Here is a 26,891-nt window from a genome sequence, read left to right as displayed (position 1 = left end):
GAGTAAACATCTCAAAGGAAAGTGCTTGACCACATTTGTTTCCCAAATACATTCTGACTTTTGAAGTATGGTTGGCCCTTGACCAATGTGAGGGGTTAAAGGCGCCCACCCCCGACGCAGTTGAAAACCTGCGTAGAACTTCTCACCCCCCCCAAAATCTTAACTGCTAATAGCCCGCTGCTGACTAGAAGCCTTACCGATGACACGAACAATTAACAGGTATTTTGTATGTTATATGCATTATATGCCGTATTCTTACAATAAAGTGAGCTAGAGAAAAGAAAATGTTTTTAAGAAAATCCTAAGGAAGAGAAAATACATTTACATTATGCATTTACATTACTGTATTTGTCGAAAAAAATCGGGTGTGTGTGGACAGGCACAGTTCAGACCATGCTGTTCAAGGCACAGCCGAAACCGATTGAAATGCATAATGGACCAGCAGGTGCCTGGGGGCAGAGGGGCTGGGCAGCACCACAGGGCGTGAGGGAACTTCGGAGGTGGTGAAAATGTTCTCTGTCTTAACAGCGGTGGTGGTCACATGGTGTCTACATTTGGCAAAATGCAGCCAACTGCCCCAGACACCCTGCCTGGGTGTCCTGGGGCAGACCCCGACCTTGCCCAGCACAGCAGGCCCCACACGGTCCCGGCAAGCCGCGCGCTTACGCTCTTACTTTAGTAACAAATCATAGCTCTTCCTGAGTCAGTGTCAGGACTTGGAGATAATTCAATATTCCTCCACATTTTATTTATTGTAAAAGAATAGTATCAAGTTTAAAAAATAAAAAAGAACAAAGACTTTCCATAATCTAATTTCGCAAACACAGCTAAGCATTCTCTCCCAATTTCTGTCCACACAGAGGCATAGTTTACATGCTACCATTATAGCAGAAAAACAGATTTTAAAAATGTATAAAGCTATGTTTATAAAGTGCCGTTTGGATTTCTGTTATTTGTTTTTCTATTTCCTAGTTCGGGTCATTCAGCGATGAGCGTCGAGAGAGAGAACACTCAAGAAGCGTGGAAACTGAACACGTTTTTCGAGTTAAACATTCATTTCCATCAGTGTCTAGCAGGATGGTATTTGTGGGGAGTCACACATGAATGATCACGTGTACAAGGTCTGAGAAAGTGGCGCAGGGGCTGCCCTCCTCGGAAGGAGGGCGACAAGCGGCCGGAACCTGTTCCGTTCAAGAAAGGGTGTAACCACCCCCCCCCGCCACTTCACAGACGAGGAAACTGAAGAGGGGTGGACAAGCCATCTACCTTCAGGTGCTGAAGATTATCAGTTAATTAAGAAAAGGGGACCCTGTCCTGATTTATCATCCCTTCACCGCCCACGTCCGGGCAGACATGCATTAATGAACACGCACGCGCTCAAGTCCTGGAGGGAGACCAAGCGAGCGCTCTGTTCTCTGTCGGGGGCAATAAAACCCAGGCTAGACCCAAACCATGTGCAAAGACCAGCCACATTCTGAAAACTAAAACACTAAGGTGCTGGAACTTGAGTTCCCAAAGTTGTGAGTTTGGTCAGGAAGGATTCCTGCTCGTCCCTCTGACCACAGTGTGAGAACCACAATGACGGTCTTTTCCAGGAGTCTGACTTGCCAGGGGCGGCGGGTGGGTATTACGACATTAAGGCAAACCTCCGTTGACCGCCTCTGTGTTTAACAAAACCACCATGAATTCCAAGACTAGAACTTGGTGAGAATGAAAACCAGGAGGCCCGGGTGCGTGTGGCCGGGGGCTGGACCGTGTCCACACGCCACGATCATCCCCCGACAACAGGCGGTGAGCGCGATGCTCTCTGGAGTTTTCAAAACTTCTCTGTCCTCAGGCTTTCTACTCAATATCAGCATTAAGGCACTCAAAGATTCCACCCCCCAAAAAGAAAATTTGTTAACTGTCATGAACTCAACAGGACTGACAGTGGCAGTCTCCTGATTCTCTCAGCCAGGAGAAGAGCCGTTTCTGATGGACATCTTTTTTAAAAAACCAAACAAACATAAAATCCTCCATACTAATCTTACTTCCCACAGTTTGGTTTCATCCTCCCTTGTCTGGCAGACCTTCCCCCCACGCTACCACCTCCGGAAGCCTCTGGGCCTTCATGGAGCGCCCGTGGCCAAACCAGAGCCTGCCCACGGCCCACCAGCGCCGGGGTGGCCTCGCAGACACATGGGCAGCGCGCGGGCTCACCAGGACAGGCAGTCCTTGAGGGCGTTGTAATAGGGGAGCTTGGAGACCACGCACACCGCGAAGGGTACGAAGCAGCCAGCCACGCCTGCGGTCGGCCAGGACGGCTCCCAGTGCGCCTTGCCGTTGTAGAAACACGACTCGTCCTGGAGAGAAAGCAACAGACCCGTGTCACCTCCTGACCCAGCTGGTTCCGGCTTCTATCCTCAGCAGCGTGGGCCTCTGCAGACAGAAGTGAGAGCACAGGGGCCCAGACAGCATCCTGCTCCCCCACCGCCCGGCCTGCGCTCCCTCCTGTGTCACCGTGAGTCCCAGTCAGTGTGGACGGGCCCCCCCGGTGTCACTGTGAGTCCCAGTCAGCGCGGACGGGCCCCCCCGGTGTCACCGTGAGTCCCAGTCAGTGCGGACGGGCCCCCCCGGTGTCACCGTGAGTCCGTGAGTCCCAGTCAGCGTGGACGGGCCCCCCTGGTGTCACCGTGAGTCCCAGTCAGTGCGGACGGGCCCCCCCGGTGTCACCGTGAGTCCGTGAGTCCCAGTTGGCGCGGATGGGCCCCCCCGGTGCCTGCTGTCTGTGACATGCTGAGGTGGTGGAGATGGTGAGACACGTCCCCGCCTGGGTGGGAAGGGATGCATAGTGAGAACACAGTAAGACACAGAAGGGGCCACGGGCTCTGCTTACAAAGGAAAGAAGCTGCAGCATTAGAGCATTTGTGTGTGTCTGGGGGGGGGGGGGCTCTTAGCTGGAGAAAGCACCCGGCGCCGGGATTCCAGAAGGCACAGACCACTGCAGAGCTGACGAGTGGCGCATCGCTGGGGGCCACAATCTGGCCCCCGCGGAGGGTTGTTCGGGGTTTTTGAGCAGGAATGGCAGGTGTGATAACAGCTTCACCTGGGGATGGTGTGAATGTGAGGGTCTTGCAAGACAGGGAGGGGGAAAGCCCAGCAGGCACGCCATCCGTCTACCCACCGACACTGAACCAAGGCCTACTGCCGTCAAGTCAGTGTGCCGGGGGCCCCCAGGCAAGTTACCTCGCCTCCCTGTGCAACTGCTTGCTTCATCTGTAAAACGGGGATGACACTGGGTTCGCAGCCTCGTTCACTGTGGTGTGGACTAAATGAATGACTGCGCAGGAGTGGCGTGCCTCGAGTGGGCGGCTCGCATATGAGGACCACGGTGCCCTCTGCACTCCGGGAGGGGCTGCACGTGCAGTCCACGGAAAGACAGGAGCGCAGGAAGGGGCGTGGGTGGTCATGGACACGCGGGGAGGGAGGGGAGGCCGGCACTTAGGGCCCAGGGTCACCCCGAAACCACGCAGGCACTGAGAGGACAGGCGAGGGGCCATGCACACCCCAGCAACCAGGTGTAGGGGGGAGTCACATGCAAAGCGCAGGGCTGTGACCTCTTTTAAATGTATTTAATGATAATAAAAATAAAATGCACTTCTCATAGCAATCACTCCACAGACGAGCTCCCAAGCACTGTCCTGAATGATGCAGCCTCCCGTGCTGTCTCTGCCGGAAGCGCTACCAGGGAGGGGCAGGAACTCGGCCCCCCTCCCGTCTCGTCGCCCGCCCCTACCTAGCCCAGGCGGGTGGGCAGGCCGTCAGTGCCGCGGGCGCAACAGCCCACACGCCCGGCCGCGAGCAGTGGCCTCCCCGCGCCACCCGCTGCCCACCCTGGGGACACCTAGTCCAGACACTGAGGTTGCGCACTCAGACCTCAGCAGAATGCTGGGCTCCCACGTGTTTCTGACGCACATCAGGCATGTCCATGCCACTCCACAGGCGTGAAGGGACACAGCCCGTCAAGCTGCACCTTATGTCCCCCGACACTTGGGGATAATTCTCCCACTGCAGCTGGCCCAGCCTCTGATGGCAGAGTGGGGAGGAAAATCCGGGCAGCCACCTCCCCCTCGGTGTCGGACTCCTGGGCTTCCCTGGATGAAGTACCGGGGCCCCTGCTGCTTCTGGAAACCCTCTGGACACAGGCAGCAGGTCACCCCACCTCTTCAGGTGTGTGGCAGCCCCTGTGAGCTCTCGAGAGGCTCGTACAGGTGGCCCTGTCAGGCGGGGGAGGGCCGAGTCATGCTCGGGAGGCCCAAAGCCGTCACCCTGCACAAAAGAACCTGAGTGCCCCTTCGTGGACGCGTGGGCAACAAGCTTCGGCTCACACCCACGGGGCAGTGGGACTCGGCCACAAGAACGGAGGCGTTGCTGTCCCAACGTGGAAGAACTCTGAACCCGTCCACTGAGTGGAAGAAGCCAGACACAGAGGCCATATGCAGCCTGAGTCCACTGACACCAGGAGTCCGGAACAGGCAAATCCGTGGAGGCAGAATGGGGGCCGGGGGAGGGACTTTCGGGGTGACGGACATCTTTTGGAACCAGACGCAGCGGGGGCTGCCCACCACCGGGAGTGTACTTAGGGCCACTGACCCCTACACGCTAAAGTGATTAGAGTGGTGGTGGTTTGTGATGTGTGTTTCGGCAGAAATGAAAACCACGACAGCCCGATTTCAGGGCGAATTCACGGCAGTCACGTACGTGTAGGGGTCGGTAGTACTGGGCAACCACGCCGTATGTTCTGTTCCCACAGACGTCGGTCAGCACCAGGAAGTGGACACAGTCCTCCCTCGGTTCCGACGCCACGTTCACGCCCCCTGCGGACGGAGAAAGAAGAGGAAATCTCATCACGGCCCTGCGGCATCCGCCTCCGAGCCTGGGCTGTCCACGAGCCCACTTCACGGCCTACGGAACCCGTCCTCGCCCGGCCAGCTGTGGCATCTGGGGGGTCAGGCCGCTAGCCAGCCGTGGCCCCTTCATCCCTCTGCGGTGCCCATTTCCCGGCCGCCCTCTGTGCTCTGCAGAATTTAGCAAAGGAACACGAGGACAACCGCAGACAAACCCTTCAGGATGCGCCTGGAGGAGGCGCCCGTTTCTGAGCACAGCAGGCCTGAGGGTGTCCCAGCTGTCCCTGAGTTATAATCCCTGAGACCAGGAGACAGCACCCATTCCTGATGGAACCTTCCATTCCGGGAATGAGGGAAGGCAAGTCCCTAGTCTGAGTTTTCTACAACAGCCACTCGGTGTTTCTCAAAGACCAGTGGAAAACATGAGGGCCGCCCGCTGCCGGGAACGGGCCAGGTGGGGAAAAAATGTGAGCCCGGGCTGTGGGCTCCGGAGGCACAGAAAACAGGGAATGGGGAGCCTGGATGGAAGCACACTTGGGGGCGGGGGGGGGGGGGCCAGATGCCGCAGGCTAAATGGATTCTTCTTGACCCACCTACCAGACCTCTGGAAGAACGGCCTGTCAATTGAAGGTGAAAATCCTTAGAAAGCACCTACCAACCGTGCTGGCAATCCGCACAGCCCCTCGTCTGGGACTCATTCTCCAAAACGGGAGCTGCACTACATCGTGGGCCACGCATCCTTCAGCTCCCAAACCCCCAAGCTTAAGAGAACTGAGTCCCACGGTTCGACCTTGAGGCTGCCAGGGGTCACCAGCCCCCCATCTGTCACCCTTTCTCGACATGGTTTCTAGAAAGCACCATGGGTGCGGCAGGAAAGCAGGGCAGGGGATACCTGGGAAGCAGAGCTGAGGCAGGGCAAGCAGGTCCACGCCGTTGGGGACACTAACGTCTTCAGGAGGGAGGCCCTTCCAGGGCTCTGTTTTGGGCTTGTCCTTCTTCTTTCTGAAGGAGCGCCTTCTGGTCTTGCTCAGAGTCACACAGGGGGCACCAGCCATCTGACTGTCCTCCTTAGTGATGAAAGGAGGCACAAAAATGGACAGGACCTCCGGATCGAGAGAAGAGGGGCTGCGGACCCCGTTCTTCAGGAACATCTGAAGCAGGGAGAAATACGAGTAAGCCGGCGGCGCCGACCCTCGCTCTGCTGTGCGACTTCCATCCGAGACCCGCTGTCACTTTGTTCCCCCTGACCCACCACCGAGCACGGGTTCCACACCCGTGTGTGTGGCCTCACCCACAGTGGCCCGGGACAGGAAGGACCGCACAGAAGCTCCTTTTAGGGACCCGTCGGGCCATGCGTTCAGGCGAGTCACCCGCAGCGCGGGGTCTGGCTCTTTGGCTGCCCCTGGGCACACAGCCTGACAGCCCGAGCCCGGTCAACAGGCAGACGTGAGTTCCAGTCCGGCTTTGCAAGGACCGCAGCAGCGAATGCTGCATCCCTGAGCTTCCCTCTCCAGGGGGCGAGGTCGCAGGTCAAGGGCTCAACCCTGACCCCCCACACAGGAGGCCCCAGTGCCCTCACAGGCTGGGGAGGAGGCGCCCCGCACACTGTCCGGCCTGGTAGATGGGGTGCTGACGCTCTGCCCCATGCCGGTGGTCCTGTCGCCACTGACCTGGGGACACAGACTGAGGGGTGAGAAGGACTCCCGGCCCGAGAGAGGAGAGATGCACCCTTCCTCCAGCAACCACATGGTCGCCCCGGATCTATGCAACAGGGGCATTCGGCCTGAACACTTTTAAGCTTTAACTTGGTACCCGATGTTTACAAAACCTTTTGTCTTTTCACTCTTCCCCCCAGATAAGATAAGGAGCACGGCTCTGCCTCCGGTCTCCCTTCTGTGCAGCTACGATGGCCGAGAGCCCGAGCCGCACCGGCAGCTGCCAGGCTGCTCCCTGAGCTCCCGGGGGAGGTCAGCAGGCCATGACAGCGAGCAGGCGGTCAGCTCCAAGCTGGCGGAGAAACAGAGAAGTCAAAGGCAGGATTCGCTGGGTGGCAAGCACGTGGGAAGGGGGAGGACGCCCGGGTGGGGTGGGCAGTGGGCAATCGAAGATCTCTGAGGGACTCAGGGCAGCAGGAAGGACGTCATTGTCACCAGAAGAAATGGAATCGTCACCGGCAGGAAAGGGATGGCCAGCATCCCGGTTTCAGTAAGAATCATGGAACCAAAGGGGAACTCTTACCCTTGAGGGGATTCATACAAGGAAATGCCATCAGTAAATACACTCTCTAAACTCAAAATGCTTATTTTTATGCTGTATAATTTAAATTCAGGCAACAATTTCTTTATATTTGAAAGAAGGTTTTTGTTGTTTTTTTTTTTAATTTGAGAGAGAGAGAATGAGAGAGAGCACATGAGACGGGGGAGGGTCAGAGGGAGAAGGAGACTCCCTGCCAAGCAGGGAGCCCGATGCGGGACTCGATCCAGGGACTCCGGGATCATGACCTGAGCCGAAGGCAGTCGCTTAACCAACTGAGCCACCCAGGCGCCCTGGAAGAAAGTTTAATACCAGCAGGAACAAAGACCAGACATGGGAAATCCGTATTATCAGACAATTTTTAAGTCTCTGTGTATCAGGCATGAAAGGAAACCACATCTTGAGTTATATAAAACCTTTTTAAAAACTTTCCTGTCAAAATCCAGCAGTTCAGACCTATTTAACTATGAAAGTACGTGCGTCCGCTCCTTGCTCACATCAAACATCACATCCATGAGGACTGGGCACAGGTGGCCACACTGTGGAGCCCACCCCTTTCGGGCAACTTCCCCTCTGCTCTTTCCCTCCGCCCTGACGCTCCTGGGTAGGGCCCCAGCAGGCAGCTCCTTCCAGGCTGTGACACCCCCCGCCCCCAACCCAGGCCAGGGCTGACTCATTGCCCCACCTCAAGCGCCTGGCCTGGCCGGCAATCTCCACACTCACGTGGTGTCCTCACTTGGGGACGGCGCCCAGAATCCCACCGCCAGCTCAGACCTCTTTCCAGTCCCAGACTGCACCCAACTGCCTCCCAACGTACTTGGCGGGTCCCTGAAATTATAGCTTCAAAAATTAAGCTCTGGCTGATTCCCCTAAAACCCAAGCTTCCACCCATACGCTCACCTGTGATAAAGACAGTGACCCTCGGGTCTCAGAGCCGGCCCTCCGGCCCCTGCTCCTCACTCCCATCTGCAAACCCGCACTTCAGGGCCCCTGGCCTCAGGAAGGTCTCTAAGAGCAGCCCCAGTGCCACTCCATCTGCACATTTCCAAACAGTCCCCTGTGGCTTAGCGGAGGTACAGATTTGCCACAAACTAATCCTCCAAGGTTTCTGCCATGAGAATGACATCACCTCCTCCCACCTGGCCCAGGGCGCCCCGCCTGCACCTCTGTCCACTCTCACAAAGGGGCGCCGGGGTGGCTCAGTCGGTTAAGCATCTGCCTTCGGCTCAGGTCATGATCCCGGAGTCCTGGGATCGAGTCCCACATCGGGCTCCCGGCTCAGCGGGGAGCCTGCTTCTCCCTCTGACCCTCTCCTCTCTCATGCTGTTTCTCTCTCACTCGCTCTCTAATAAATAAATAAAATCTTTAAAAAAACAAAACAAAACAAAAAAGAACCCATGTGACCTCATCACCCGCCCCGACGGGCAGTGGCGCCTGCCAGCTGGTGTCAGCTTCTTACCCCTGCAGACCCTTCGATGGGCTCAAACCAGCCTCACAGACCACCTCTGTCCCTCCACCAGAATGGAAACCAAGTCTGTCTCCATGTCATCGTTACTAGTACGTATTCCGTGCACATGTCACACGTGTGCTTGTGCCCCAGGGAGGATGACGACCTGGACTGCAGGCCTGAGTAGCAGGCCAGCCTGCTTCCAAAGCCAGGGCGCCCCCAAAGCCGTGCACCACCGAACCTCAGTCTCCAGACACACGCGCCCATGTTCCAATGCTCTTCCCGGCTCTCCACTCAGGCCCCGCTCCAGGGGCCTGACACGTGCCCAGCCCCCTCCCCACTCCACCTCTTCACCAGGGACCCCCCTCCCCTTCACCCCCACTGGAGGGAGAATTTCCTCACCCGCAGCCAGGGCAAAGTGCCTCTTCCAGGCCATTAAGGCCCTGGCTCCGCCCCTCCTCGAGCACCTCCTTCTACCTCCACATTCCCTCCCTCCTCACCTCCCCACCTCCTAGAGCACCTCTTTCCACCTCCACCTGCCCTGGCCCAGCACCTCTAGAGCATTGATGCCCTCCACAGTGGTACTGTATCACCTTCAGAGTTGTTGGTGGGGTGATGCGGGGATTGTATGGTTTCGCTCTGTGTCCCCACATTCAGCACAGAAGATGGTTCTCAGCGGATGCTGCTCATCCACTCATATCCTGGCACTCCGTGATCACTTAGGGCACATTCGGTCTGTATGGAACACGGTCATCATGCTAACACCAATAAGCTACCTCTTGCTCCCTCTATTTACCTAGTCACTTAAAGTGAAATGGCCCAAATTCAGCCAACTTGGCATTTGGCAGTTCATCACACATCTGTCTTTCCTCTGAACATATATCCTTGCTGTCTTTCCTGGTTGGATAAGTAACACACTCTCATGTTTTAAAGCTAACAACAATATAGGAAGAATAAAAAATAAGAATGGAAAGGAAAGGCCCTCCCCCTAATTCCATGAAATGGTGGGTAATACCCTGTCACAGTGTAGGGTACAGTCTTCCTATTTCTTAGGTGTATATCAATACGATTTTTCTCTCTACATACAATCATCTCCTTTTAACGGTTCCACTAAGCTTTTTTCCCCACTTAAGTACATAGTGTGGCTGATTTCCCTGTCACAGCTGTATGGGGCCACAAGGGGACGACTCAGTAACGTATCTGCCCCATCCCCTACCGAGGGACAGCTGGTGTGCTCTCAGTTCTTCGTCACACACACAACCTGAGCAAAAGCAGCAGTGAACAGTGACTGCCATACATATTTGCACATGACCGACTTATTCAGAATAAGTTCCTGAAAGCACCGTCCTGGATCCCAGAGCATTGCAACTGTCCCTCCTCCCCTACGGGCAAGACAAGGTCCGTTGGTGACAGTCTGGTGACAGTCATTCCTGCTCTTCTCTCGCAGACACCGATTTACTAAACCCTACCGGATAATAACCATTTCAGTCCCCGAAACCAGAGCTAATAAGTAAGACACACAACATCCTAACTCATAGCGTCACAGATTTATTTCTGTTAGATTACAGAGGGGCACTGATCTTCATATAGGATGGGCCAACAGTTGTGAAATAAAACAGAAAACAATAGATTTTTTTTAATGCTCTAGAACTGTGCTGTCCAACACCATTAAGAGCCATGTGGCTATTTAAATTGAAATTAATTAAAATTAAATGAAATTTAAAATCCAGTTCCTCGGTGGCACTAGCCACGCTTCAAGCACCTGGTAGCCACATGTGGCTAGTGGCTGCCTACTGGATGGCATAGATGAAGAACACTGGTGTCATCATTCAGAAAGTTCTGGTGGACCGTGCTGCTCTAGAAACCGAAAGCCAGGATGCTCTCCATTAAGAACCGTTACAGTGTTGCTTTCACAGGCAAGAATTATGCTAGTGACCTACTCTATGGACACTGCTCTCGGTCCACTGGGAGGGTTAGCAGTGCATCCTTCCATCCCCCATGCCTAGTCTCCACGGCAACCACGGAGTGGAGGGAAATGTAACCAAGCACAGAAACTCACATGGGGACGGACCTGTATTCTCCAAGTCTTTGTCACTATCCTCACAAAACAAACACCACCCCATCTAAGAAATGAAATGGAAAGGTAGGGCTCCTTACTACCCTAACATTAAATTGGATGTTTCTCAGACTTCCAGGCTTGTTTTCATCTGTCACCAAGCAGGAATGCCTCAACGACAGAGAAATGGTGATATTCAAAGTTCTAAAAAAGCCTCAGACGTTGGAAATAGAACTGCTATACAGTAAAAGTAGCCAAATGAAGTCATATGTTTGGTTAACTGTAACGTCAACATCGACCTTAAAGGAGGCTCACTCCAGGAAGTTGGACCCATCCCGTAAGGTTGCCTTTTTCCTACTCCAAATATTTGCTCTCTACCTTCTGCTGAACCCCTAACAGAATCAGGGTGTAGGATAAAAAGGATAATAGTTAAAATGCAGAGTAGCAAACTGCCGCTCGCCTGGGAAAGCCGCGGCCTGTTTGGGTCAGGAAAGCACCCCTGTGCACATTGCAGCTGATTCACCCTACTCTCAAGACACGTCTCACCCTGGGGCAACCAACACATGTGTTGAAATCACCCAAGAAGCAACTGAAACCATGTCATTTCCTATGAGAAGAAAAAGGAGGAAATGCCATTTGGCAAATTAGAGGCAGAGAGATAAATCAATCGATGAGGGTCAGGGGAGACAGAGGTCAAAAGGGGATGCAGACATCACTGGGGTTTGGGGAGTAAGAAAGGAGGAGGGAAATGCAGAAACCATCCAAGTCGGCTCTGTATTAAAGTCAAGGAGACGGGGCGTCTGGGTGGCTCAGTCGGTTACGCATCTGCATTCTTTTTTATTTATTTATTTATTTATTTATTTATTTATTTATTTATTTGAGAGAGAATGAGATAGAGCGAGCATGAGAGGGGAGAGGGGAGAGGGTCAGAGGGAGAAGCAGACTCGATCCCGGGACTCCAGGATCATGACCTGAGCCGAAGGCAGTCGCTTAACCGACTGAGCCACCCAGGCGCCCCAAGCATCTGCATTCTGCCCAGGTCATGATCCCAGGGTCCAGGTCATGATCCTGGGGTCCTGGGATTGAGCCCCTTGTGGGGCTCCCTGCTCAGCGGGGAGTCTGCTTCTGCTTCTCCCTCTGCCCCTCCCCCCTTCTGCTCGCGCTCTCTCCCTCTCTCTCTCTTTCTCGCTATCTCTCTCCCTCTCTCAAATAAATAAATCTTGAAGAAAAAAAAAGTTAAGGAGACTACCAAGACATTAAGAGACATTTGTCCAGTTAATTTTAGCAGTATCTAGCAGTATCTGATGACCTCAACCCTTCAACTCTGCAGTCCTAAATACTCGGGTGCCTTCCTGTGCCTCTCCCTGCTGTCCTCCAGAATGGGATGAGGATTTGCCCAGATAACTGGGCGGAAGAGCTGGGAATCTCTGAGTACTCTGGGCATCACCACTAACCAGAGAAAAATGCCACAAACAGACTCATATGGACATCCTGGACCCAGAGAAAAAGAGGGCCACAAACCGATTCAAAAGAAAGCCTGGGTTGCACAACTAAGAAAAAGTGAGGGCACAGGAAAGAAACACAAAGAATGAGAATGTCCAAAACTGCTGCTTTCCGGGAAAAGGTTTGTCACTCTGACCGCTAGGACACAAAGAAGGAGAAAAGGGGCGGGGGGGGGGGGCAGCCTTTTCTGCAAGTGAGAAAAATGGCAAGGTTTCATCGCAAAACGACTAAATGCAGAACATTTAGAAGTGGCCCTTACATCTAAAACCCCAAACCTCACGATGCTGTGCCTGGAACAGCACCCACCACCGAGGAGACAGTAAGTCCGGGATAATGAATGGAATCCTTTCTTCGCGGACGGCCCCAGGCGCCCCGGCCGCACCCCCCCCCACCCCCCCGCCGCCGCCTTCACCCTGCCCAGGTGTGCGTCCCGAAGGCCGAGGGGCGCGAGGCGGAGCACCTGGAGGGGCGTCCTCAGAGCCCGCGCTCCTCTCCGGCGAGAGCTCTCCGGCGAGCGCTCCCCGGCCCGCAGCCCCCCGCGACTCCTCCGCAGCCGGGAGGGCAGCCACGGTCCCCGCACCGGACGAGCTGCGGGGGGGCGGGGGGGGCCTGGCCGGGGCCCCGCGCACCGCCCCCACCCCGCGGACGCCCGGGGCGCCGGGGCCAGACCCGCGCTCCGACCCTAGCCGCCGCCCGGCCGCGTCCCGCCTCAGTTTCCCCGTCGGCCCTTACCTGCTCCCTTACCTGCTCGGGGCCGCGGAGGCTGTCCCGGGAGGGCCCCAGCAGCGCGCACAGCTCCAGCAGCCCTGAGGGCAGCGCCAGGTGCGGCGGCGCGGCCTCCGCCATCGTTGCTCGGCGGCCGCGGCCCGCTGGGCGCACCCCACTCGGGCGCCACGGGCCGCCGACCCCGACCCCGGCCCCGCGCCCCGCGCCCCGCGCAGCGCCGCCCCGCACAGCACCCAGGCGCCCCACAGCCAGCCCCTGGTCCGCGCAGAGAGCCGTCCGCGGGGCGGGGCCTTCCTGGGGGCGGGGCCTTCCTGGGGGCGGGGCCGGCTTCGCCTGAACTAGTCTTAACGGGGCGGGGCGGGGCCCGTCGGGGGCGCGGTCTGGCGGGGAGACCGCGAGGGCGGGGTCTGGCCGGGGCGCCCGCGAGGCCCCGCGCCAGGTCGTCATTTCCGAACCGGCCCGCGGATCCTGGCGCGTGCGCGGTGTTTGCGCGCGCAGCCCCTTCCATTGGCCACGCCCCGTCGGCAGTCCGCTTCCCAGGGAACGGAGGAAGACTCAGCGACCCCGGCTCTCGCTGCCTCCTGGAAGCCCTCCTGCGCCCTGGACAGCGGAGTTGGCCGGGCGTGGTCAGCAGAAAAGGCTGGCGGGGAAGGGGTAGCAAGATCCATTCCTGGTTAATAACTCTGCCCGGTTAACCTTGCTGGCCCTGTCCAATGAGAGGTTGAGCAATATTCAGCAGGAAACCTGGCGGGGTGGGTACCGCTGGAATGGATGGAGCCTGGGAGCGCAGAGATGAGGAGACAGGGTCCGGACCTGGCCAGCTCCACGCAGGCCTGATCCCGGGGGATCGTGGGCCTCCCCCAGCCACAGGCTGGGCCCAGGAGGCTGGCTTTCGTGCCCGGTCCCAGTCCCAGCTCTGCCTGCCCACCGCCGACCTTGAGCACATCCCTACCCCTCTCTGGACCCCAGCATATGCATCTATAAAACCAAGCAAGTGGGGCGCCTGGTGGCTCAGTCGGTGACGCGTCTGCCTTGGGCTCAGGTCATGATCTCAGGGTCCTGGGATGGAGCCCCACATTGGGAGCCCTGCTCAGTGGTGAGCTTGCTTCTCCCTCTTCTGCTCCCCCTGCTTGTGCTCTCTCACTCTTGTCCTGGCTCAAATAAATAAATAATAAAATCTAAAAAAAAAAAAAAAAGGCGGGAAATGATTCCAAAGGAATTTTTTTAGTTCTAATAATTTATGATTCATTTTTTTAAAAACCTCAAATGCTTAATAATAATGTCAAACATCTGTCATCAGCCTGAGAAGAAAAGGAACAAAGTAATGTTGGCATCACAAGGGGGATGGAGTGGGCCTGGATCTGGGGGGGCAGGTATTCCTCCATCCTTCCCAGCCTGGGTGAGGCCCCCACTGCCCGCAGCCTGACTCATGGGATCCGAGTTTCACTTACTAAGTGACCTATTGGCTGTGGGTCACTGCTGGTTCTCACTTAAGTCTGGAGGCCGCCTGGCGCCCACGGATCTCATTGGTAATTACCAATGAGACAAACAGTTACAGTCACTGACTTCAAAAAAAAGGACAGCTTTTGCTCACGCTTGTCTGGTGTTTTCGTTGTTGGTGGCCTCAGCACAGGGCAGGGTGGAGTTACCCGTGAATCCCCAGTGCCCAGGTGAGGCTCACTGCTGCGGCCTGGGGGCATGAGCCACTCCAGGAAGGCAGCAAAGCCCTGGGCTCCGGGGACCTGAGCTGGAGCCTGTCTGTGTGTGAGCTGTGGGACAGCCAAGCTCCTCACGGGCCCTCAGCCTTGGTGGCTTCCTGTTTGCTCAAATACCGCTGGGTGTGGTCAGGATTTGGGATGGTAACCACTTGGCAGCTGTCACGAAGGCCCCATGAGGCTCAGGGGAGAGCAGTGTCCCTTTTCCTCCAAGAGGTGCAAGGGTGGGTTTGAGGAAGGGAACTCCAGGTAGGAATGGGTCCGGGCCTGGCTCCGGCCGTGCACGGGGCCGTGAGGTTCTGCTTCTCTGAGCCTCCCACCCAAGAAGGCCAGAGGTCCTCCACAGGGCTCCTTCCTCACTCTGTGCTTTTCAGTGAGTCCCCAGCGCTCATGCCAGACACCTGCACAAGGCCTGCAGAGTGCCCCGTCCTTGAGAAAGCCCTGATGGGGGCAGGACACAGAAGTGCAGGTAAGCAGCCATCAAAGGCTAGGTGGAAAAGCCTCATTAGGGTCACCTAGAGGCAGACAATGCAGGGAGAAAGGGGGGCATGTGGAGCCTGGCTAACAAGACCACCGCACAGGGCGTAGCACTGCCCCCTCCTGGAGTCGGGGAAGGGACAGGTGGGACTGGCTGGAGAGCTCGCTGTCACTGTGCCCGCCGCACAGGGGCTCTCGCTGCGGGCACCCCCCAGCCTGAGGAGCAGCCTTGCTGTGCTGTCTCACTCTCAGGATTACTGTAAAGAGCAAAGGAGAAAATAGATATGAAAATTGTTTGTAAACCGTAAAGGACAGAGGCAAGAATGGGGGATGGGCACACCGTTGTGAGTGTGCTGAACAACACCAAACTGTTGACTTTGAAAAGGTTAATTTTATGCTATGGAATTTCACCTCAATAAATTATTTTTAATGGAGTTTATTTTTTTTAAGATTTCTTTATTATTTAGAGAGCGTGTGCGCCCCGGGCAGTGTGGGGGAGGGGCAGAGGGAGAAGGAGAGAATCTCCAGCAGATTCCCCGCAGGGCTGGATCCCACAACCCCAAGACCACCACCTGAGCCAAAACCAAGAGTCCGACGCTCCAGCATCACCCAGGCGCCCCTCTAATGAAGTTTAGGAGGGTACAGTCTCAAACGGTGGTACATAGCAATGTACCTTGCACATTCTAGCAGTGGTTTAGGTGTTAAAATTCTGTTAAACATGGGGAATAGAGGGAAAGCTTCATGACATTGGATTTGGCAATGATTTCTTGCATATGACACAGAAAACACAGGCAATGAACGAGAAAATAGATAAACTGACTTCATCAAAATTAAAAACTTTTTGTGCATCAAAGGACACTATCAAAATCGTAAAAAGGGAACCCACAGAACGGGAGAAATATTTGCCTGTTTCCTTATCTGTAAAACAGGGATGACGCCCACCTCACTGGCTGTGGGAAAAATTGAACATACCGGTGGCTGTGGAAGAGCCTCGTGCTGAGAACAGGGACATTTAAATCTTTTTTTTTTTAAGATTTTATTTATTTATTTGACAGAGAGAGAGACAGCGAGAGAGGGAACACAAGCAGGGGGAGTGGGAGAGGGAGAAGCAGGCTTCCCACGGAGCAGGGAGCCCAATGTGAGGCTCGATCCCGGGACCCTGGCATCAGGGCCTGAGCCGAAGGCAGACGCTTAACGACTGAGCCACCCAGGCGCCCCGGGACATTTGAATCTTTACAAGTCTGACCTCGGACGCATACGGGCCCTTCGAAGTCTGGCCGCAATGTCTCCAGCCCCACCACTCCCTGTGCCTCTCGTATACTACACAGACTTGCTCAGGATCCCCCCCCCCCCATCAAATGCATGGTGCTTTCCGCCTCCCTGCAGGCTGTCCGGAGCACACCTCCCCTGCGGACTGCAACTGCATTCTCTCACCTCCTCCCCCAGTGGGAGGGGCTGTCTCCCTCTGAACACTACAACGCCCAACTCAGGGTTCCAGCCTCCTTATTCTCAATTGCCTGCTGCAAATCCTGATTCCAATATTTGCTAAGTCTTTGACCTTGGGCAAGTGACTTTATCTCTCTGGGCCTCGGTTTCTCGTCCGTCCAATGGAATAGTGCTACCTCCTGCGCAGGGTTGTTCTGAGGGTCCAGCATCATCACAAAGACCACGGTCGATGGTCAGGTGCAATCAGCATGACTTTCTGCTCTCATGTTTATAGGAATTATCTACAGGGCCCATCCTCTGACTTCATGGTAAGTAGACACGCATAACCCCAGAGCCCATGGCACGCAAACATCCACGTGCGGCCGACCTGCCATGCCCGCTGCTGAATGCGCTCTGCGGCGTTTGGCTGCTCTTCACCATGTTCCAGCTGGTGTTCGTCTTTCCTGTAATCATTGCCCGTTTTATTCCTCTGGCTGAGACCTCCAGAGGTAATCCGAGGTTCTTCCATCAAGAGTTGAGGTGCCCCCATTGCCCTTATAAGCTAGTTGCAAATTATTTGACTCTTATAAAACTTTCTTTGTGTGTGTCTGGCACGTGTTCATGAAAAAATACATCTAAGCAAAAAGAAAAAAGCTCACACCACACAGGACAAGCAGTTAAGTTTTCGGTGTACGTCTGTATACGCACATGCTCCCGCACACACAATTTGGGATTTAATCCTACATTTGTGAGCTGATACTAAGCAGACTGCTTTGTAACCTGTCGCGTTTTCCTTTACAGTATAGAACGAATATATTTTCATGCAGATGTGTGAAACTTTCCGGGTGAAAAACAGACCTGGAGAATGGGTCAAAATACAAAATCCAGTGCGATGCTGGTAACAAGGAAAGGACCTAACACAAAATTCCACCAGATGATTAAAAGTAAAACAAAGGTCAAAGGTAAGTCAGAAAACACCACCAGAAAGAAAGTAGGGGCCGAATAAGAAAGTAGGGGCCGAATTTTCGCATCAGATGAAGAAGGAATTCATGGCCTGGAGCACACAGGGTGAGGGCGGCTGAGGGCTTGTCTTGGCCTCCCATGCATCATCGCAAACTTGTTTCTTACTCTTCCTTTCTCTTCCCTAAGCCTTTCTGGCTCAGCTACTCCTCTTGTCCTGTCTCCAGGGTCCAAACGCCCCAGGGGAGTGTCCTCTTTCTACCCCTGGCCAGGTTGGGTCAGCCCTCCCCTGAGGTTTTCTGTGCGTCCTGCTCACACCTCCTCTGCCTCCCATGGCCCAGCTTTCGAAGGATGGTCTGCCTTGGCCTTTGGCACCTTCACCAGACGTTTGCCTATTGAACATTTTTCTGTTATTTCTTATGAATTTATGAATAAATTAACCCTGCAGGGATCCAGAGCATTTTCCTGCCTCTTCCCTCACTCGATGTATGTCGGGCCCAGGAGACCAAGCGTTCCGGAAGGATCCGGGCACTTCTCTCCTTCCCCAGCAACACAGAGCTGCATTACAGCTGGTTTTTGAACATTTAAAGTATTTATTCCTCACAAAAATCCTGAGCTGAGGGCTAGCTGGTTTTCCATGTGAAAATATAAACCAGGCTTTGACATTTCTTGGTAAAGTTTACATATCTGTAAACAAAGAAAAACATGAGTCTGAATAAACAGTTTTCTCCAGGAAACGAGGCGACCAGCGTGTCAGGAGAAAATATTCACTCTGAAGAAGTCAGACAGGGACACTTCCAGATCCAAGCTGTCTGAAGTCACTAGCTTGGAAGCCACCCCACCTCCTGAGCCTCAGGGTCCTCATTTCTGTTGGGATGTTTATTGAGCACCTACTATACGTCTGGTCCTGTGATAATAGCTGGGCACACAAAGAATAAAATACAAGCCCTCCCTGCCTTCCCCCCAGGAGCTCCCAGTGCAGGAGGTGTGTACCCAGTGCAGAGAGAGAGGCAGAGGCGCTGAGGAATCAGAGCAGTGTTGGGGGGGCGGGGCTCAGGCAAGAGAAGAAACCCCTGAGACCAACCATGAAGCTGAAGAGGCATTTTCCAGGGAGAAAAGGCCAGGAGAGCACGGCAGGGGAGGCAGAGGGATGGCGCAGCGTGTGCAGAGCCCCATAAGCGTGTACGTGGGTCCAGCAGCCGGGGAGCCAGGGACGGAGGTGGGTCCAGGGCGTGGCGGGGGCCCCACACACACCTCGGGGAGGGACGAAGGCAGCTGGAGACGGGGCAAGGGCCAGGTTGGGAAGGCTCAGGCGCCAGGCTCAGGAGGCTGGCCTCTGTCCTGCGGATAGTGGCAAGGGGCTGAGGACTTGGCCCAGGAAAGAAATGGGGCCAGTTAGGTATTTGAGGAGACTGACTCGGGCTGCAGGGTGGAGGCCGGAGTGGAATCCGAGCTCTACAGTCATCAGGCAGGGGAGCGAGGGGTCTGCGTGAGCAGTGGGTGCAGAGTCGGGAGGGCTCAGAGTGAGGAACACTCAGAGGGCAGGATGGCCAGGACAGGGAGGGGGCTGGGGGAGGGGGAAGGGGCAAGTCCAGGCTTCTCCTCTGTGGCCCCACAGATGACGGGCCCCCATGCCACCTCCCCAGCATGGACGACACCGTCCTCTAGAGGCGTGATGTTCTGCCCTCCTGCTGGTCTGTCAGCTGCCAGGGCAGGGACAGTGGCTGAGATGCCCACTGAATCAGAGCGCAGCACAGAGCAGGCCCACGCTCACAGGAACATCTCTCGTCAGGACCAGGCAGGTGAGTGGGGCGGAGGAGCCTCTGAGGGACCGATGACCTGGCCTGTGGACATCTAAATAGGGCATCCTGCGGGCTGTGTGTGTGTGCGCACGCATGTGTGTGCATGTGTGTGTGTGTGTGTGTACACGCATGGTTAGCAAGTCGTGTACTGCTGTGCTTCAGGCTGGGCCTCTTTCGTCCCGCTCCTAGGTGGGGAAGGACAGGGGGATTGTGAGAAAGGTGCAGCTCCAACAGGGGGTACGCGGAATGGCTGCCCAGCAGGCGAAGCCCGAGCCATCATCCGGAGAGATGGGGTCACAGCAAAGGGACAGGGGCTACTAGACATCATTGCAGCCACGCCTCAAGAGGGCCACCTTACCAAACGCCTCTGACCTGTCCAGACAGCCCGCTGCTGCCCTAAGCTGCTGGAACCCCACTGTCGAAAGCAGTTTTCTCTTCCGAATATTCATAAATCAGAGGAAGCCGTGTGTTAGTACGTGCCCACCGCTGGCTTCACTGGGAGACCGTGTAATCCCTGAGCTCAGCATGTCACAGGGTTTGGACAGGCGCAAAGGGTGGCCCTTCACCCCGGCCACAGGTCCACAAGCCCTCCACCAGGCCCTCCCCTGAGGGGCGGAGGACCACGTGTCGGGCCGGGCCCTGGGGTCCTGCAGGGATCCTCGGCGATGCCCAGACCCAGCCCTGCCTTCTCAAGCACGGGCTCCAGGCTCCACGTTGTCGGTGGCAAAACGGAATAACAGTACTTCTCTCCCCTAAAGAACAACATTCAGTGCTGCCGACAAACGTTTGCTGCGTGTCTACTGCGTGCCGGCCACCGCTGTGCCCGACAGTCCCGGGGCGTCGTGGGGCTGAAACCGGATCTGCCCCGACAGCGACCCAGCCCACGCCAGCAGGCTGGGGGGCCCCGGGCAAGCTCTTCGTGCTCTGCGCACGTCAGCTCCCAGGGCCTGACTTCACATCTGGCTCAACGTAACAGGTGCACAAGGAGTGTCTGATGAACAGAAGAATAAAGTCCCCCGTCCATCGGTTAGGGTCTAGCTGCGCTGCAGGGTGCCTGCCATCCAGCAGAGATTCACCGACCTAACATTGAGTAAAAGGATGAAGTCACAGGAAAACACACGCTCTGGCACCATTTAACAAAGTCCAAGTGTGGACAGAACACACCTTGGCGGGAAAAGTATAAGGCAGAGCAAGGGGGGCTGACACTGTGTTCGGGACGGGAGCGGTGGCCGTCTGAGTGTTCGGCAGGTGGGGCAGGAGTGCCCGTGTTACGATTAGACATATTCTTCGTAAATACGAAATACTTGGTAAATAGGAAAAAAGAGAAAGCCAAGGGCCTCGTCTATTTCTGGAGCAGCATTGTGTTTAAAACAATGCGAGTGCATGGAGAGCACTTCCCCCACTTCAGACCCCACGCACCTGTCCCAGACGCCCCGAGACAGCGGGCAGGCTGAGAGAATGGGGACAAAAGGTGACTTCCACAGGAAACAGGGAAGCCAGCCCTGCCCGACGGGTCGTCGGCTGCCGTTGTGGTCCGCTCAGGCGGGAGGAGGGGACAGATGTGAGAACTATCTTAACCCATCCAGACCGGGAATCAAGACAAGTAAAAATAGACAACTAACAGTAAATGGGTGGAAAAGAGGAAGTCAGGCGCTACCCTGCACTTGAGGGAGGTCCGAGGTGACTCAAGGTTATTTTCTTTGGCACCTGTGGTTCCGGCTGCCCTAGAATGCTCTTCCCCCTTCCCTCCCGGATAACTCTGACTTACCTTTCATTGGTTCAAATACCACCTCCTCCAGGAAGCCCTCCTGCACCTGCCTCCCTGCTTCCCAGGTTAGGGCGACCCTCTGCACCCCAACACACCTCTCAGGCCCTCGTCATGTTCCTCTGACCATGAGGCCCGTGTCCTCTGTGCCTGCCCCGGGCTTCCGACCTACTGGCCAGCCTGCCCCCTCACTTGCTCCTGGCTCCGGAGCCTCGGCGCAGCCCCTCTCACACGGCACTTTTCAGAAGACAGTGTGCTGCCCTACGTTCCGCCCAGTGCAAAGGGCACGAGCGTTGGAGGCAGAAAGACCCCTACAAGCCCACCCTCCACCCTTCGCCAGCTGCAAGGGAGGAGAGCCAGGCAGACCGCATGAGTGGTGGACCCTTAGTACAAGACAGATGCCCCTACTCCACCCTGCCCTGGACTCTCCCCTCCTTGGGACCCTCTGCAACACTACCCAGCCTGGCCGGGGCCGACAGAGGTGAGGGGCAGGCCGTGGTAATGATGGCAAAGTCTGCTGACTCTTCCCCCAGTCGGTGCTCATGTATACACATGCATTCTCTTATCGATTGTCTCTGCAACACCACGACAATGTGCCACCCCATTTGGTAGATCAGGACCCGAGGCTCGGCCAGGCCAGCCGCTGACCCAGGAGCGTACAGTGGTCAGGGTGAGGATGCACACCTGGGTCAGCCTGCCTCCGAAGCCCAGGCCCCTGCCCGAGGCCGACCTGCTTCTCTGGGCGTGGCCGGAGCCTTCCCCGGCTGGACAGGCTCACCCCGTGGGCCCCACCGCCCCTCTGCAGGGGTTCTAACATTTGCTAGAGAGTTCAAGGCTGTCACCTCACGGTGCTTTGTAAATCCAGTTGGGGCCTGTCTCCCCACACATAGTGCATTTGGCATAGACACTGGGGTGGGCTGGTGGCCTCCCTGTCTCCCCACCCCCTAAGGCAGGGCTTCCAGCTGTGTCCTGAACGAAGCTCAGAAAGGACAGAGCAGGGCCTCAGAGACTCAGAGGGGAGCCTCCAAGGCCAGACTGGAAATACCACCTTCCCAAAAGAGAGGGGATTCATCCTCCCAGGGCTCTTGAAGGAGCCTGAGGAGGCCAGTCCTAGCAGGGCACACTCCCTCCCACCAGCCCAGGAGGGTGGTCCTGCTCCCACCCACAGAGAAGGCTCAGAAGTGCTGGGCTTGCTGGGGGCCCCAGCCAGGAAGTGGGTCCCTTGGGCCAGCTCAGGTCAGAGCGCCAGTGGGGCTCTCCTGTCCCATCTCTCCCTCTTCACCTCAAAAGCCAAAGTCGGGCTGACCCCAGGGTCAAGGAGGGGCAGAGGCCTGGAGGGCCCCCTGCTGCCTAGCCCCACCCCCCTCCCCCCAGCTGGCTCCGACATTTCCAGGTGTGCACTTACACCTGTGTTTGCCTCTGCACGTGAGTGAGCGTGCGTGTGTGCGTGCACACCTGGGGAGGAGGGAGACCGAGAGCTATCTGGTGGACAGTGGACTCAGTGGATCCCGGGACCTGGGTCACCCCCTCCCCCATTCACCCCTGACCCACTGAGACGTCCTCATCAAGCGCTGGAGCCCTTCCAAGGACTGCGCTCAGGCTTCATGGAAGGAAGGAGCCACTCCCACTTCTCCCGATGCATCTAGGAACACTCCCGCTGAGGGTGAAGGCCCCAGGCGCTGAGCAGGGCTCCCTGGGAGAGATGCCCCACCCCGCGTGGGAGGACTGGGGACGCTGACATCAAATGGTCTGGAAGGGCCTGGTGGGGAGAGTCAGCCAGGGTGCCTTTCGTTAAAAGCAACACAGGCTTTGGGTCCCAGACATTTTCACTACCTGAAACACAGCCCTCGCCCTGCAAGGGGGTTCAGGAGCTCATTCTCGCTCCCACTGGGGGTCAGACCCTGGAGAATGGAGACAGCTCCTCACTTGCCACTGACCCAGGCTGGGGTCCTCCTCCCCTGCCGGCCAGGGGGCTGCAGGCAGGGTGGTGTCTACCTGCTCCCCTTCTAGTCGGGGGCTGGAAACCCGGGAGAGGGGCACAGGAACCTAGGGGCACCCTTGCACCCACCCAGAACTTGCCCATAGCCTTCCCCTGCGGCATCCCACACTGGCCCTCACCCCTCCTCTGCTCCTCTCTAGCCATTCCTGGTTCTGACCTGGGCCTCTGTGCCCGGCCTCAGGTCAGCACCATGACCTGGGTCTCTTGGACAATGGAACCAGCTTCCACCCTCCCAGGCAGCTCCTGTAGGCGGGGGCACGGCACACCCTCAGGGCCCCCTCTGTGTCCCTCACCCTGGCACAGGCTGGGGACTGATGAGGTCAGGGGCCAGCCCAGCCTTCTGCAATGACCCCTGGGCCCCAGGACATGTCCTCGAGTACTCTCAGCACCACTTGGTGCCTCTCCTTCCTCCAAACCTGCCTCCACAGAGTCCCGACCCCACCCCCTGGCCCCCACCAGATGCCTGTCCAGGCGGCAGCCAGTCTTGGGCCTGTGGGAGCCACTCTGGACGCCCCTCACCCGCCCCGCCCTGGGACGAGCCCCAGCCTCTCGCCCCACAGCTCTGTTTGTGCATCAGCCCTGCACCCCTGAGAAGCAGACCTCACATGGGAATGTATCAGGGGACAACTGTGAGATAACATGGGGAAGGGGCAGGGGTATCCATCAGACTCTTAGCCGGAGGGAAAAGGGTCCCTCAGAAATCATGTCCGCTGAGCCTCGGAACATGACCTTACTTGGAAATAGCATCTTTGCGGATGTGAAGCTGCTATAAAACGAGGCCATCCTGGATTAGGGTAGGCCCTAAACCCGGCCTGAGGGCAAGGCTGCCCTTCTGTTTTTCATGCACAGTATTGGCCCATATTTAATGACTCTCTGAAAAGGGAATCTAGAGACAGATTCCCCAATGCCCCTACAATGGCGTTCACTGAGCATCTACTATGTGTCAGGGATGCAGAGATAAGTCAGCAGGTCCCTGCACCCCCAGACCTCCCCAGAGTGTCAGGTCCCTGCTCCAGGCCACGCTCCAAGACGCCCCCGGGTCTGGTGGCGCTGCTCTGCATGCTTGCCCCCAGGTGTGCTGGGGGGCTTGCTAAGCCCGGTGTCAGTCCTTCCTTCTCAGAAGCAGCCATTCCGCCCATGCCGGGCACAGAGAAGCACAGCTCCTGGAGCCAGCCGGGCGCGGCCCCAGCTGCATCGCTCCCCGCCTGAGTGACCGAGTGACCATCTCGTGCCACTGCGGGAATCTAAGTCAAACAGGGCGATCCTCCCCGACGCCATGGCACCCCGCCCCAAATGTAGCAATCGGAGGACTTAGAAAGAGGACTCTGGCTTACTGTGTACTGAGGTGGTTTTCCTACAGCCATTTGCAACCTGTTCTAATTAAACCCTTTCTAAAGAATCATAAGTGAAAGTGCCAAGTCAACCCGTAACTCTGCTCTTTCCCTTACTGTGAAATCTTTCTTTAGCCGAAAGTGCATTTATATAAAATCTCTTCTCCTGGAACAGACCGGGTGCATGCCATACCCTCATCTCTGCATCAGGCTTCTCAGCCCCCAGACGGGTCAGGAGGCCTCGTCGCCTCTTCCCCGGGCTGACAGCAGCTGGGTGACCACCGGCTCTGGGGTCCAGTCTTCCCGAAAGCAGCTTGTTCTCACCCTACTCCTCGTAGCAGGAAGGCTAAGCGCCTGCTCTCCCCGCACCAGCGCTCTGGCTTAACCTTCCTGGCTCATCCGCACTTGATGTATTGGACAAATGCTCAATTGATGATTCCGTGGGGAAAAAAATCCACCCGGAGAAACACATGAACAACACGTGCGGGGACGTTCCAGCTTCTTCACAACTTGCAAACCTTCACAGAGCTCTTTGTAAAATCTCGGTGTTTGAAGAGACCTGCGGGTTGATGATAGTGCCCTCTGCCAAGCCATAGCGTTATCTACATATTTTATTATCGGATCTTCACCACATTTCATGAGATAAGAACGAGTATCCCATTTCACACCACGGAACATTGGGGCCTAGAGCTCCTCAGCGTCTTCAGCTGGTGATTACTGGAGCCAAGGGTTCCTGGATGCCCGCTCCTTTTGAGGGTCTCTGGTCATGCTTCTCCCACTGACCCCCACCCCACACCACGCTCTGGGCCAGGACTCCTGTTAGACCTACTTCATAAAAGTCAAGTGTGGAGGCATCCCGAGGTGGGTCTTGAGCTGGGAGCCAAGCCCGCATGTCCGTCCATCCCCAGAGGCCCAGTGAGCCCTCAGGATACAGCGGAGTGGAGCATCGATCCTTTGCCGCCAAACCTGATCCCCATCACTCAACAGCACCTTAACGCAGGGCATCTTTGTTATCTGGCCGTCTGGCAGGTCCCCCACCTGCCTCCTAGCCAGGGCTCCTGGTGGCCACCCCAGGCTGCCCTCTATGCCCAGCCTGGCACTCAGGTCCCCAGCCTGGCCCGGCAGAGCCCCCTTTGCCCCCAGCTGGGGCCTTGGCCTGACCTTGACTGCCCTCTTGAGCGGATGCTATAGCCACAGGGAGCCTGCCAGGCCCCCTAGTTGCGCTTGGCCTGCTGGACAGCCACTTGTTGGTAGAGGGGTCTGGTCCTCACTGCTGCTTCATGCTGTGGGACGTGGCCCCTGGTGCAGACCGAGCTGAGCAGAAGGCTGGGGGTGGTGCCTGGAGTCTGGCAAGGCCCTCCAGCTGCTCCGCTCGTGATTGGATTGTCCCATGCCTCACTGCTTAGGGTGCTCCATGGCTCCCTGGTGCCCTCAAGACGACCTGCAACCTTCTACACGGCGTTCCAGCCCCCACACAGGCTGGCCTGTGCTGTCTCAACTCCTGCTCCCCACACACCCAACTCCCACCCAACTAGAAGAGGCTCAGCAGCGTCTAATTCTCCAGGCCCTTCCGGACCCTTCCATGCCATTTTCCCTTCCCCACCTCCCCACGCAGCGAGCCTCCTCCCTGGAGCTGCCCTGGCTTACCCAGCAGGTGCATCCTGGCCTGTGCCATACCCCACTTTGTAATTAGAAGGAGTGACTCTGAGAACAAGGTGCTAAGTCTCAGTCTAGGGATGGCGGGCACTCAGACACGGAGCTAGAACAGGGAGGCACCAAGGGGAGCCAGGCAGGGTCTCTACCCGGGAGGAGCTTAACTGCTGGCCCAGCAAACAGACACAGAAGCAGTTCATCCAAAACAACGCACTAAGTGAGGCCACCAAAGTGCTGCTGGGCAGGGAGGGGCCACATGGGGGGAGGCCGTGTGAGCAGAAGCTGGGCTGCCCGCGGCCTGGCTTACCCAGGACTGTCCCTGCACTGACAGCCCCACTCCCCAGGAACCGCTCCAACCAAAATGTCCGAGGGGAGGCCCTTTCCTGGCTCAGAGGCAGGACCATCAGGCGAACAGGCTGGGGACCCTGCAATGGGCCCTTGTTATTGGCTGGGTCACTCCCAGTGAGCTTAGAGCTGGCTGCCCCCACCCGATTCTACACACCCTCCCTGACCCCATACACCTGGGCCCCATTGCAGGCTGAGTGCCCCATTGGGTGGGTTTTGGTGTGACCCACCTGAGACAGCAGGTTTGGGGCCTGGGTGGTGGTCTTACATGAATGAATGAGTATGAGGCCTCTCTCTTCTCTTCAAAGCTGCTTTGCAAATCAAGGACAGAGCCCAGGTCATTCCTGCCCACCCCCCCACCCCTCCCCCGACAGAAGCAACACCTAATTGGACCCTGTCCTTGCCCGGCCTCCCCTCTCAGCACAGCGGCCCCAGCATCTCTGGGAAGCCTAAGGCAGCCCTCTGGCCCAGAACTCCCGGTGTCCCCAAAATTGGAGTCATTGAAACCGTGTCCAACTGGCTAATGCTAAACGTATATGTTTTTCACC

General features: G+C 56.6%; 1 protein-coding gene across 7 annotated transcripts in view; it reads right to left on the bottom strand.

Moving 5' to 3' along the window:
- The window catches only part of DENND3 (DENN domain containing 3), a 38,885-nt gene extending 25,797 nt beyond the window's left edge, over positions 1–13,088 (bottom strand). The window contains exons 1-4 of one of the 7 annotated variants that reach the window (XM_081816615.1): positions 12,878–13,088; positions 5,779–6,037; positions 4,741–4,856; positions 2,200–2,342 (exon numbers count right to left, since the gene is read on the bottom strand). In XM_081816615.1, coding sequence (XP_081672741.1) covers positions 2,200–2,342; positions 4,741–4,856; positions 5,779–6,037; positions 12,878–12,991 — 632 coding nt within the window. In that variant the 5' untranslated portion in view covers positions 12,992–13,088. Of the gene's footprint in view, positions 1–2,199; positions 2,343–4,740; positions 4,857–5,778; positions 6,038–6,177; positions 7,235–7,862; positions 7,968–9,094; positions 9,871–12,877 lie in introns of those variants that run through there. The other 6 variants (XM_081816616.1, XM_081816618.1, XM_081816620.1 and 3 more) reach the window with 6 other exon arrangements.
- Positions 13,089–26,891: the final 13,803 nt, after the last annotated feature.

Source organism: Leptonychotes weddellii, chromosome 4, assembly GCF_054177405.1.
Source record: "Leptonychotes weddellii isolate Sample4059 chromosome 4, ASM5417740v2, whole genome shotgun sequence".
Taxonomy (NCBI): Eukaryota; Metazoa; Chordata; class Mammalia; order Carnivora; family Phocidae; genus Leptonychotes; species Leptonychotes weddellii.
The sequence above is the reverse complement of the archived record's forward strand: the minus strand, read 5'-3'. Positions and strand labels throughout refer to the sequence as shown.